Here is a 13351-nt window from a genome sequence, read left to right as displayed (position 1 = left end):
GAAGTGCGCAATATCGAAGGGTGAATTTCACCGCGATCGTTCATCGGAATTTTCGATCGGACACGGCGCGGTGTCTAGCCGGCAAACGTTCGTAACCGTTTATCGCATGATCGAAATACTAAACGCGATTCAACCGCTATGCTCGCGACCGAGCGTGTTTCGAACGGAATACCAACGATACGCTCGGCTCTATAAAATGGACGAACCAACTACGTAAGATGCTAAATTCCGCGAGAAGATATCGATTAAAAATTTGAACCCTCCGTACTCCGTTAGCACCGGTACAGCGGTCTCGGTGACGTGAAAATATCGCTTCAAAGATGACGCCGAGTCATTCAGCAGCCGTAGCAGCGATCAACTCCGTAACTTAATAAGAATATCGTCGTCTTTTTGTCATACACGAATGAGGAAAGTAAGCGATCTGTCTTTCGTACTCGTGCGATGAAATTGAGAAATTGACAGGAGAACGAAGAAAAGAGGAAAAAGAAAGAGAAAAAAGAAAACGGGATTAATCGGTTCAGCCTTTGAGAGATAGTTCTGGTCCAAATTTACAAGGATTCGATCAGGATTGGTCGATTATACTTACCACACCGATGCCTTCGAGAGCGAAGATGGCCGTGCCAAAGAACAGAGGTAACTGAGACCAGCTCGAAAAGTTGGGTAAATCGCTAATGCTGGGCAAGTCGCTGAAGATGTAGTAGAACGTGATCCCCATTCCAGTGGCGATCAATATGTTGGCGATCATGGAGAACGGCGCCAGGAATTTCAGGTTTCTCACGAGCGAGAAAGCGATCAAGAAAGGCAACAGCGCCGCCATATAATATCGAACATCGCGATCGGTCTCCGTATAGTAGTCGACCACCCCCTTGATGTTGGTTGAAATGAAAACTATGTACACGCAGCAGCAGCCTATCAAGTCGATCACTAAGAACGAATTGATCGTCGCCCTGAAAAAAATTCCAGAAACGGTTTGCTTTCGAGTCTTATCTCGAGTCTTTCTTCGACTGGTTTTCGGCCGCCGAGCGGCACAAAAGTTTATTCGATATTTATTGCGTACGATCTTGAAACAGGGAAGACGCGCTTTCGAACGAATGGTTGAAATTTGACAAAGGACAGCGGAAGGTTAACTACGACAGACGATGGATAACAGTGGTCTGATTATAACCGTTTAACGAGTTGACGGCCACTGTGGCCATCGTGACAGTCGTTGGCAGATTTTTCAAAACGACCAAAGTAAGATGAATTTCAAAGATTCGAAGAAAGCGAAAGATTCGGATAACACGAACGGTAACGAAGAAAAAGAAGAGGAGCTTACTTGGCTAGGCGAGCGTATTTCTGTACCGGCTCAGGACCGACCAGAAACGCGGCTTCCGCGACTTCGGCGAACCCTAGACTCGGCGTTTGAGTCCGCCTGCATAGATTATGAGCGCATTTGACCAAAATATGAACGCAGTAGGTACAAACAGCACCGATGAAGAAGGTAGCGATCAGGCCGAACAACAGACCGGCGTTACGGAAGGCCATTGGCATCGCTAGAATTCCCGTTCCTAAGCTTCCTTTCAAAAGATGTATCAACGTATCCAGATCCGAGGTCGGATGGGCCAACTTCCTGTGCTCGAACGGATTGTAAAGAGCCGCTTCCTCGTCGTTCGGTCTTTCCACGAGCGGTAACGTCGAGCCGTTCGTGACGGTAATCGGTATGTCATTTTTCTCGCACTTGTATCTGCAAAACAAAGTCGTTAGTATCCAGTCGAGTTAACGGCTGTCCGATATAAAAGGGACATTTAATATCATAGTTTTGAAATGGCGAGTAAAGAAGTGTCTGACGCGGGGATTTACGGCTACGGTACGTACGGCACGACCGTCTTTCTCTTTCCTTTTTCACGCACCGATTATACGCGAGTGTTCTTTGTTCAGATTAGGAAAAAAAAAAAAAGTGTGTAAGTGTATACGCATATTATACGTCGACGAGGGAAGAGTAGAGAGCGACGTGTGTGAGAGATTTTCCTCTCGTACTCGCGCACCGCGTGCACGCCACGCGCAAGGATCACGGATCAGTAGGGAGAACAGAGAGGATCGACGCGTAAAGCTCGCCGAATGCCGCAGTCAGACGTGTAATTAACGATTATTTTTGTTTCGATAGTGGAAAAACAACCTGCAAAGAGTAATTACAGCGGTATACGTTACGACGAGCAATCTTTATATCATATTTTCACATAGACGACGAAAAACAGAAACTACGAAAATTGCTTCTCCTTTCCACGCGTGTTAAGTCGTTTCTGCTTTTTTCCCTTATTTCGTTGTTTTTTTTTTTTTTTTTTATTTTAAGCGAGAAAGATATTTATAACTCATCGAGTTTTTCTCGTTTACGTAAGATATTCATGACGAAACATTCGTTCGTTGATATTCGCTTTAATCGCGAAATAATTAATTACGTCGCCTTACGCAATCGTCGATTTATCATTCTCAAGGATACCGGTGAATACGTTTACGATTATTTATTGCCGATCGCGTGTACGACTATTTTTTAATAGTTCGACTGGAAACAACGATTTAAAAGAGGAAAGCGTCTGACTGCGCCATTGAACGCACGCTTACGAGTTAAACGTTGCACTGAACTCGATGATAACACGATAAAGACGTGATTTCGTGGGCGAGACGTACGCGTTTCAATCGTAACGCGCGTTAATTCTAGAGTAGAGGAAACGAAGGTAGCAACGAGCGTACCACTTAACGCTAGATCTCGCGGTTTTAACGGCTGTCGCAGCGCACGGTCTCGAGTAATATCGATCGGTTTTACGTTTATTCTTCACGCTGCGCACTCACGGTTCGTTGTCGGTTTGAAAGGTGCCAGCGAATAACGTCGAAAACGATCTCTAAGTGCTCTTGATCTTATTTTTACAAGCTTTATATACGTACGGATTCGTTTTAATCGACTTTTAATCGAGCTAACGATAATATTCGATAAAATTTCACCGGAAAGGGAGATTTCTTAGAACGGCGAAGAGATTATTAATCTTAGACGTTTATTCTCTCTAAATTATCAATTGTGACAGCGTTAGATCCTATTAAGATTCTGTCGAGGATATCAAGATCGCGACGTTACTCTCTGGCTCCTCGGTGAAATTATCCAATTTAATTTCTACTCTGTGGAATGCCAATATCGATCGATCGAGCTTTCCACCGAGTGAAAGAAGCGTTCTATCGGCGAACTTGTCGGTCGGTCGATGATGGATCGAGCAGTAAAAAATAGTCCGTCATCGAAGATATTTCTACGGGCAAACGGTTCCTTCGATTTCCTTTCTGTCGCCCAACTTTCCGCCCTTATGCACGTGCCGAGAGAACATCGAGGAAATCGATCGAAAGGATCGCGGAAACTCGATCAAAATCTCTCGAAAACGTCGCGGATTTCTCTTTGTTTCTTTCCCCCTTTTTTTTTTCTTTTCATCCGTATACCTCTAGATCGTTATCTTCGAGTCGAGGATCACGCAGGTGCCCGACTCGACGTTTCTCGTTTCGTATTGTTTCGTGCATCTGATTCGTTCTATCGTTCTTGATTAATTCCATTATCGTGCACTCGTTCTATCATCTTACACGATCGAGGGAAAAAGTGCATGGCGCAACGTGTTTCGCGAGATGACATTTAGCGTTCACACCGCGGGATTACATTTTACACGCCGAATTTATCGATCGATTACTCGGACTTTTTATGCGATAGTAAATTAGCTTACTTCTTGTTCTTCTTGAACGCAACTCGACGTGATGCGACGAATTCATAACGATTCATAAGGTACAAACGACAACGTTGCCAAAAATCTGTCTCTGCTTGTTTTACGTCGTTTATTAATAAACCGATTTTAAATGTCCGATCCGTGGAATAATAATCTCGAGCGCGTCGAGTTTCGCGAGATGTTCGCAAACACGTGCCAACGCATTTTATTTCTAGTTAAATTTTATCGCAGTCGTTTAACACTGACGAATGTTTCCCTCCGTACGTTCAGTTATTTAGGAGAACCGCGAGTATTATCGCAGTCGTAATTCCGTTTTAGACGCAAAATCATTTTGTTTGCGTATGTTTCGCTCGAAATTTCTTATTAATCGTAGCTACATCGGTTTCGTTCTCGTTACAAATACAGCACTGTACACATCGTACTTTAGCCACAGCTTTTTACGATGAATAATTCATGCACGTATTTATAGAAAATGGCGAGGAACTTGTACGTACACGCTTGTCAATTCGACGGATACTCTCTCTATCGAATGATTTCCGAGAAATCTGTTTCGCTATAACAATTTCGCGATATATCGTAGCAAACTAGTTTCATCTATGAGTTTCTAATACTATACTATTATTATATATCATACTAAAAAGGTAAACCGAACGTGTTATGCGTTGGTATAATTGCTACATACGTAATTTCATAAAGAGTCGCTACTACTAAATTTTAACGCGTTTTTAGGTCGCCGAAATCAAGTATCTTCACGTTTTGCCATGCACTGTTTCTCGACGTTGACAACGTTTCGCGTAAGCTTAACGCAACTTCGATCATGAACGATCTCGAACACGAAAGCAGCGTTGTTCGCGATTAAAAAACGGGAAAACGAGCAAATCTATCGGACGAGATGGACAATCGGACGGACTCGTTCGAGAGTTATCGTTCGACGTTTTAACGTTTCGATTTTTCGATTGACATCAAGATCTGTTTCGACTTTACGTTTACCGAATACTCTACGTTTCACAGGATCACGTAGTAAGTACGTGTGCGTGTACTTGTGTGTGTATTTCTCGCGTGTAACGGCTAGATACATAACGTAGGATGTATTGTAAAGAAAATCGCAAAAAAAGTAGGTGTGTAGGCATATAGGTACCCATTGAGGTGCGGTAGTCTCTCTCCTTAGTCGTGCGAAGCTTTCTTAGTTGAGAAAGCTCCGAGATAGAATAGTGGTAGTAGTAGTAGTAGTAGTAGTAGTAGTAGTAGTAGTAGTACTAGTAGTAGTAGTAATAGTAGTGGTAGTAGTAGTGGTAGTAGTAGTAGCGGTAGTAGTAGTAATGGTAGTAGTAGTAGTAGTAGAGTAGTAGTAGTAGGTCTGTGTGTGTCACGTTACACGTGACAAGAGTTCACGCGCCGCGATCAGGCTCAGAGGCAGCTGCAACCACCGCACTGCATCACCGCGACGCCCAGCGCCACGACGCAGTACGACGACTAACGAGCCTTCTTTGCTTTTTGACATTTCACACTTTTCGCCGAGCGTGTGTTTTCTTTTTTTCTATTTTTCTTTTTTTTTAATTAGTTTCATTAACATTACTTTTCGGTACTTTTTTTAGATTCGATCCGTATTTTCTTACGCACGTCAAACGATCGTCTGTTTAATTTCAATGCCAATTTCTGTTTTTTTAGTCTTGTCTTTTGGTATCGTTGTCTCTGAATAATTTGGACAAGCGCTAATTCGCACGACGTCCAGTAATTTGTGTTTCTCTTGCTTTCTTTCTCTCTATGTTCTTTTTTCTTTTTTTTTTTTTTGTTTTCTTATTTTTGGATCGTTTCCGTAATTTCGTTGATATCGTCCGTCGGTATGTTTGCGTCGCGTTTGCGTCCGGTCTCGTGTCGCAGAACCCCGTTCACGTATTCTTTTTACTTCTCGTTCTAATCTTTACATCTTTGTTTTTTGTTTTTAATCTCAATGTTGCTTTTTTCGTCCTTTCGTTCGACGAAGCGTATTCGTTCACCGTCGCTCGACCGAGCATCTGGCGCCAGTACCTACACGTCGATCGTAACAAAACCGCCACGATAAATCCGCGTTTTGAACCCGCGATCGTCCATCAGAGAGACCGTGCCGTTTCTTTCTCATAAACGGTACCGTGTGTACCTATATGTATAATATATATATTTTGTTATTTACTTTATATTTTATGTTTTACTTTTTGTCACTTTCACGTTATTCGCAGAGCACTTTCATAGAGCCCGAATCTATGCCCGCAGTTTATACGCAAGTCTGGAATCATATAAATGCACATATTATATAGTAAAGACAGATTTTATCCTTTATCATAATCCTTTAGAGGAACATAGTTTGCTTGCATACCGCATGGCCTCAATTACGAAGCATCCTCAGCCAATGACGAAGAAACCGCCGCGCCGCGAGCTTTCTCTCCTTTCTGCACCTTGAACACCTTTTTCCTTTTCCCCCGTTTTTTTTCCGTATCTCCGTCTCTCTACCCTTTCTTGCTCTTTCTCATTTCGTTATCTTTTAGATTGTAATATTAGCGGAATTACGATCTCTAAATATAGCACATTGCGCGCAGTAGCAATTCAACCAACGATAAAGCCTATATCGCAAAGAGATCGACGAGCTTCGAGAAAAATTGGAATCTCCATCGAAGGACTACGATAAAATATTACGTAAAATTACGACAAAAATATAATGCGAGATAAAACTGGGCTTCGCAACTTCTTTCTACTATTTTCCTTTGCATTCCCGCCTACTGTTACGGGCTATCAATGGCTCGTGTATATATCGCGAAACGCGTAAAACACTAAAAGGGACGCGTAGTTCGTTTGAAACGCGGCGCTTCCGCAGTAAATCGTTTCAACGTTTCCGACCAGCCGACCTTGTCGACTAATTATCTTCGTCACGAAATTTCCGAACGCTTCTACGAGCGAGAATCAAAACGACGCGTCGCCCAACGCGTGTTTCTCGCGAAACGATCTTTCAAAATTAGCTGCAGTCGCGTTTTTAATCAAGTAATCGCACTACGTACAGGTTTATGTAATTGCACGTATTATGGTAAAAAGCGGGATAATCGCGATTACTCCGAAGAGTTGGAATTACCGATTACTTCCGCGTTATAAAGCGTATTTCGTCATTGTCGCGAACGATCGGCTACGTACGAGAAAACTGGACGCGATAAACAAACTTACGAAACCCAACGCCGCCCTATGAAAGAAAAAGATTACCGCGATTAACACGAGAAACGTACGCGCGAAGACTGGAAGGAAAACATTAAGAAAACGACGTTTCTTCAAGGTGCAGTAAGGAGAAATTCCATCCTCTGCGCAAAGGATCCAAAGATTTCGCCGTGTCGCAGCCAAATCGACGATCGAGAATCGCTCGTTTATGCATGATTTACGTATATTGTATCCTCTCATTTTTTTCTTTTCCTTTTTTCGAGGCCCTTCCTTATCACTTTGCTACTTCTGTTCGCGATATAGCAGAGACGAAGATAGTAAAATCGTTATTACAGGTGACTACGCACTACTATGTACATGTATGTAGGGGTTGAATAAACCATAATCGTATAAATTCATCGGACAATCGAACGTTTGGACAACATTTCCCTTTTCCTGGTTCTTCTCGCTTCCTTAGAACAACCACTCTTTTAACAGATTACATAGCTTTCATTTACGTATATCGCCAATAACCAGGAAAACCAGGAACCTGCTTTTTGAATTACACAACTTGGATTCGTCATTGAGTCCGTCATTGCTTAACAAGGTACGTAAATAATAATTAGGATTATATCGTTCGGAATGTTGCAAGCAATTTGCCGCGATGTAAGGCTAGCTTACTCAACCCTTTCTTTAAGAAGATATTCGAACGTTAATCGATTTGAAAGTAAAATCTACTTTGCGTCTCAAGTATACCGTAGTTGCAAGATCTTGATCGTGTGCTGCCAAAACTCTTGTTACGATTCTAACATGATCTCGCTAACGACTGCTATACAGATATATATATATACATATATATATATGTATACTCGTATTACGCATTCGTGAAATGGAAACACGTTACACCAGCACTTACGGTGTCCAACATATTGTGCGTATCAGCTCCGATACTCTTCGAGGATAACCCATTTTTTATTCCAAATTATAAAAATACTATCACGACGTTAGATCGGTGTTATTTGACGGTGCCTGTAAATACTTGAAACAATCCACGATACGCCTAAGGTAAACAACGATACGTTGAGAACATATAACTACGCATGCGATAACGTTCGAACATAAAACTAATGATATTCGTTCGTTCATTCAAAAAAAAAAAAAAAAAAAAAAAAAAAAAAAAAAGAAAAAAAAAGGGAGAAAAAGAAGAAAAATACTTCAGACTTCTAAGATTGCATAAAACGAGGTGGCCTTCGGTTCTGAATTTAAATGGGTTATGGAGACGAAGCAGAAAAATGATAAAAACAGGAAAGTAAAACCAAGAGAAAAGTAAAATTGTCAAACGTACGAGTACATGGCAGGCACGCTAAATAAAAACGGAAGCGCGTTTCTGCACAAACCAGCGATAACAGAATCGTCACGATTCAGCAGTCAATCGTCAAGCATCCCTGGTGCCAGGCTACGCTACGAATTCTACGTCAGCGATCACAGGCGGTATGCACGAATTAGTTGTGAAGTTATTTCTATATATTATGGAATATCGTATTAAATAAATAAATAAATAAATAAATAAATAAATAAATATATATATATATATATGTATGTGTATACATATATATACGTATGTATGTATGTATGTATGTATAATAATAAATTATATCACAGAGAGCACAGAGAATGAGAGAATACACATATATACGATATAATGCACAATATATGATCCTCGGGTTGTCACTCACGTTTGCTTGAGCACGGAGCATTTGAGTTTGGCAAGAAAGCAATGGTGATGATTGGTCGTGGTAGCAGATAGTGAATCGCTCGACTATCGTTGAACCGTTCGTTCGCGTTGGTTTCGTAAACCAAGTTTTCGCACTTACTTGACAAGAACCGTGTCTGACAGTTCTGTTTTCACACCGTGCTTCTTTGGGTCGTATTCCGCTATCATTGGGCGCATTGGCGTTCTCTGAAACGAATCGGACATTTATTTAAAAAACCATTCTTCGACGGTACTTTACGTATTTACATAGAGAGAGAGGATTCGATAAGATGGTTGCGCAAGATCATTTTTCTCAAAAAGCTTCTCGTTTCGTGGTCCACGATATTCTCGAAGAACGATACACGAACAAAAGGTTTCGTCGATTTGTAAGCTATTTGACGCGCGAAAACACCGTCTCGAGTGTTTCGATCCGATTTATAAAGTTCGGAGGAAAACGGCAAAGCGTAGCCATGTTTGCCGAAACGGAAGCGTGTACGGTAGTGGGAATTATCTATGCTTTTACGTAACCAACAGATTACTCACCTTACGTAGTTGGTTCGACAACAATGGAATCGCGGATAAAGAGTAATTACCATTGTATCGTCGAAACGTAAAATCGCCACGTCTTGGCCGCGTTGTCGTTTCGTTTTGCGCATAAGTAATAGGACTGTCGTTCGTTAATAGGATGACGAAAAATAGGAAATGTAAATGATTTGCGCGATGAAATTGACTGGCTTGGTTCTAAACACGCGGAGAGAAATTTTACGATCTTGACAATGAAACCACGAATAGAGAGCGTTATAAATAATCACGAGCAAGAACTTTTGCTCGGGTGAAAAATAACGCGAGGAACAGAGCGGAAAATAATGTTTATAAATATCGAATAAAATCGTTATACTTGAGTTTTAACAGAGATTCCAGAACTGTGCGTTTTCTACCGGATTCCTCCGGATTCCAACACGCGACACAGTTTGCTTCCCTGTCTCCCGACGAAACTTTGATTTTCTATTACGATCCGTTAACTGGGTCGTTTCTCGATTATAAACGTCTCGCAGGCGTGCATTTAAAAATAAATGAAAACGAAGTAACTCGTCTTGTCCGCGACAAACGCCAACGAAAACGTGCAAGAACTTGAAATTACTCGTGCTAACGCCTGTTACGTAAGTCGCAACTTTATCGAACAACCGGTATCGCTAACCTTTATCGATACCGTGTAGCAAGATCGACGATCGATCGAGATAAGCGCTCCCTTTGTAGATAGATAGCATTAATGTCGGCAGATAAGCCGACCAGTTTACAAACAGGCGTTTCCAAGTTGCACGGAAACATCGGATAGCATCGGAAACTTTGTTGCGACCAAATAGATGGCCGTCAAACACCGAGTTTAACTTTAAGATATGCGCGCATACGTAATACCGAAATATACATATGTGACAGTTTAGATAAGATAATGTCCAACAATTCGTTGGAAATCGACGTACGACTTTGAAAATAAATTTAACTACTTTTAGGAAAATTCGTGATAAGTTTTAACGCAATTTTTCTCTTCTACTTTTATGAAAACGATTACTCGATGTGCGAAAACGTATATAAACGTTGTTTGCAGCGAAACGATCGAAGAGAAAAGGAAGAAGCGAATTTATCGACATTTTGTGGCACAAGTGGCGAAGCAACAAACCCCAAACGGTATCGTTTGCGCGATTCAGAATACATCCGATTCCGTACAAAAGGTGCGATATATATCGTCTGGCGCAGTCAAGCAGTTGCGAGTATACAGAGAAATTTGTGTTTAGCTGGCGCCTGTACGAAGCCAGACACCGATATACGTAATTCGTGACCTGTCTCTACAACTTGTTCGAACGAAGCTCCTGTTGCTCGATTTTTATCGGTCGCCTAGTAACCCACGGTAACACCTATCGTTTGATAACGTCGTATCGCTGTTATTCGAGTTAGAACCGCGAATAGTTTCGGAACTCGTCGGCTTCGCGTAGGTAGACGGATATTGAGTTTTACCGTCGAGCCAATATCATTTTAAACGAATGTTTTAAACGAATGCGGTTAATCACTGTGATATCCACGATGAAACAAAGGGGACAAACCAGGTTTGAATCAAGTTGCTCGCTTCTATTCACCCTGATGTAAGAACGATCGTTGGCTGTCGAGGACAAGGAGCTCATCTCTACGTCGTGCACGCTGTCCGTGTTCCCCATTGTTCAGTTCGTCGAACGCGTCGCCTTCGACATTCCTCCCGACTACTGTTCGCCTTCTTTCCTCCACCGGTTTCTTTCAACCCTCTGAGATTGTTTGCCGAGCACGGCTGCCAGTCGTGCGTGTGCCACGTGTTTTATTTATCTTCCATTGGTGCCAAACACCGATGCCGTGTACGCCAGAGCGCGCCGTTTCGAACGAGATCCGATTTGTCCCAATTCGCTGGCAGCCGCAGCTGTCGACGTTACTCGTCCAAATAAAATCGCGGGGGACAGCAGCTCGAACGTATGATGTTCGCGGAATATCACCAAGTATCACCAAAGAACCAACTCCTGTCACCTTTCCACGAGGATTTAACAAAAGTAATCGTTGCCTGGTCGATGAGCCGTTGACGAAACTGCCGAAACATCGCAGTAATGCAATCGCGAAAACGCTATCTTCGCTTTTTCACCGCGAGTAAAACCAGATCGGGAAAGGAAGATCGCTCGCGGAGGATCTATCTTGAGATCTCCCCACTCGAAAGATAAGCTCGAGAGGAGGAAGAACGCGAAACAAGTCCAGCCGGAAAATCGGAGCAACTCGAGGCGGTTTCCCGTCGAAACGGACAACGCAGCTCCGGCACGATTCCTCCTGGTGAACTATGCTCGTGTTCGTGTTCTCTAGCGGCTCTATCTATGGCACAGCGAGTGCCGCGGCGCAGAAAATCGCGGATCGCTGCCAAATCTTTCGGCAATGTTCCGAGGACGGGCTCCTTATATACCAAACGGCTACGAAAATAGGAAGAGCAAATAGACGTCGTAGTCGTCTCACGTGAGCAACTCGTCTCGCTCTTTCCCCGTGTTCCACTCTGTCTCACCGCTAACCGAGCTTAACAGAACACCTCTGTTCGTATTATGCGACAAATGGACACGTTCGCGTCACCTACGTCCACGACGGCCACGGAATTAGACAACGCTCTAATGATCGCACGTGACTTTCCTTCGAATCGATATGGAATTCCCGTTTTCACGACCGTCCATCTCTCTCTCTCTCTCTCTCTCTCTCTCTCTCACTCACTCACTCTATGTAGTTTGGTCGAATAGAGTTTTCGAGACGATATTTGCAAACTCGAAATATTCCTAGTGCCAAGGTCGCTAAACTCGTTATAGTAGAAACTAAGTATTCCTAGTTGAGTGCATAATGGCGAGAACGCGAGCGACGTTTCTCCGATTCTTTGCACTTGCGATCTACGATAAATTGGCGTTGAAAATAAATTCACGAGCGCCAGTTTCGTCAGTGGGAATAAAATTGGCAGAGGCGCCTGTCAATTTGTCGATGCGCTCGAGTGTCAAGAACTTTGTCGTCCTGCGTCGCTCGTCGCGCTTTAGCCTGTTCGAATCTATTTTAACTCCGGAACGATATAGCGTGTCCTAAAGATAACCGCGAAAACACGCTAGAGTAGCTTTCGCCTCAAGAGCCGTGCATATCCTGTGTAGAAGCGTTGTTCCGAATTGCGATCGGTTGACACGATATGAAAGAAATACATCGTGGCTCGTAAAACGCGATCTCGAACAGTTATGCAACGCCGTTAGAGATTGACAAACGTCACTTGCCAAGAAACGTGTTAATAGGTTTATCCAAGACTTCCGTAATATTAGACTCTCCCGTCGCGCTCAAATATACAGGTATGCCAAGGAATAAATACTACTCACGATCGATCGGTGTTATTGTTTATATACATATTATACAAATTACAGAGCGAGAATGTTCGTCGACAGCTTGGTAGGGAAAGCACCCGCAAACACAAGCGGAAAAATCTCGATTCAGCAACTCGATCGGTCGATTACTTCTCTCACTAAAAGGGACTTGATGACTCGAAGGAAATAAGAAAGGAAACGTTTTCTACGCGGCATTATAGGCATATCCTCGTGAAACGATAGCTAGCCTGCGTCTCACCCTTTACACCGGCAGTCTGCCACTTAGTTCGTTTAACAGTGAATAGAACCAGTTGCTGCCGCTGCAAATGGAACGATTACAAATGTCACCTTACAAATGTTATCCATGACCGAGAGTAGCTCTCCTCTCCACAGAGGAGGTAGATTTAGATCCAAGTAACGTCAATTTTGCTCTGCTACCTCGCAAACTTCTTTTCATCGAGTGTAAGATACTTCGATCTACTCGGAACAAACGATTTCGCTCTTAAAGTGCCCATATAATAGAAATTAGAATCTTCTACGATTTCCCCTTATTCCGTACCTTCAACTCTGAAACGAGATTTATTTATTTTCGTCAAAGTCATGGTGAAAAAATTGGCGAGCGAGTGCCACGTCTTGGTTTGCACCGTAGTAGAAAGCGGCCACGCATCACGAACCTATGGAATTATTTTCATCGAGAGACGAGAATGCTACCTACGGTTTCGAGATATTCGGAGAAGCTCGTGGCGAGATGCTTCGAAAATAGAATTTTCACCGCGGGTTAGTTCCTCCGTCGACTGTGTTACAGATCGGTCGTTGCTGCTTCGTTT

General features: G+C 42.8%; 1 protein-coding gene across 4 annotated transcripts in view; it reads right to left on the bottom strand.

Annotated features, from left to right (window-relative positions):
* LOC122572596 (proton-coupled amino acid transporter-like protein pathetic) overlaps positions 1-13351 on the bottom strand; it is a 37123-nt gene that overhangs the window by 4745 nt on the left and 19027 nt on the right. The window contains exons 1-4 of one of the 4 annotated variants that reach the window (XM_043737729.1): positions 10740-11471; positions 8762-8847; positions 1316-1723; positions 587-947 (exon numbers count right to left, since the gene is read on the bottom strand). In XM_043737729.1, the coding sequence (XP_043593664.1) occupies positions 587-947; positions 1316-1723; positions 8762-8847; positions 10740-10850 (966 nt within the window). In that variant the 5' untranslated portion in view covers positions 10851-11471. Of the gene's footprint in view, positions 1-586; positions 948-1315; positions 1724-8761; positions 8848-9183; positions 10692-10739; positions 11472-13351 lie in introns of those variants that run through there. The other 3 variants (XM_043737730.1, XM_043737732.1, XM_043737731.1) reach the window with 3 other exon arrangements.

Source organism: Bombus pyrosoma, linkage group LG11, assembly GCF_014825855.1.
Source record: "Bombus pyrosoma isolate SC7728 linkage group LG11, ASM1482585v1, whole genome shotgun sequence".
Classification (NCBI taxonomy): domain Eukaryota; kingdom Metazoa; phylum Arthropoda; class Insecta; order Hymenoptera; family Apidae; genus Bombus; species Bombus pyrosoma.
Note: the sequence above shows the minus strand (reverse complement) of the source record. Positions and strands in the feature narration are given on the sequence as shown.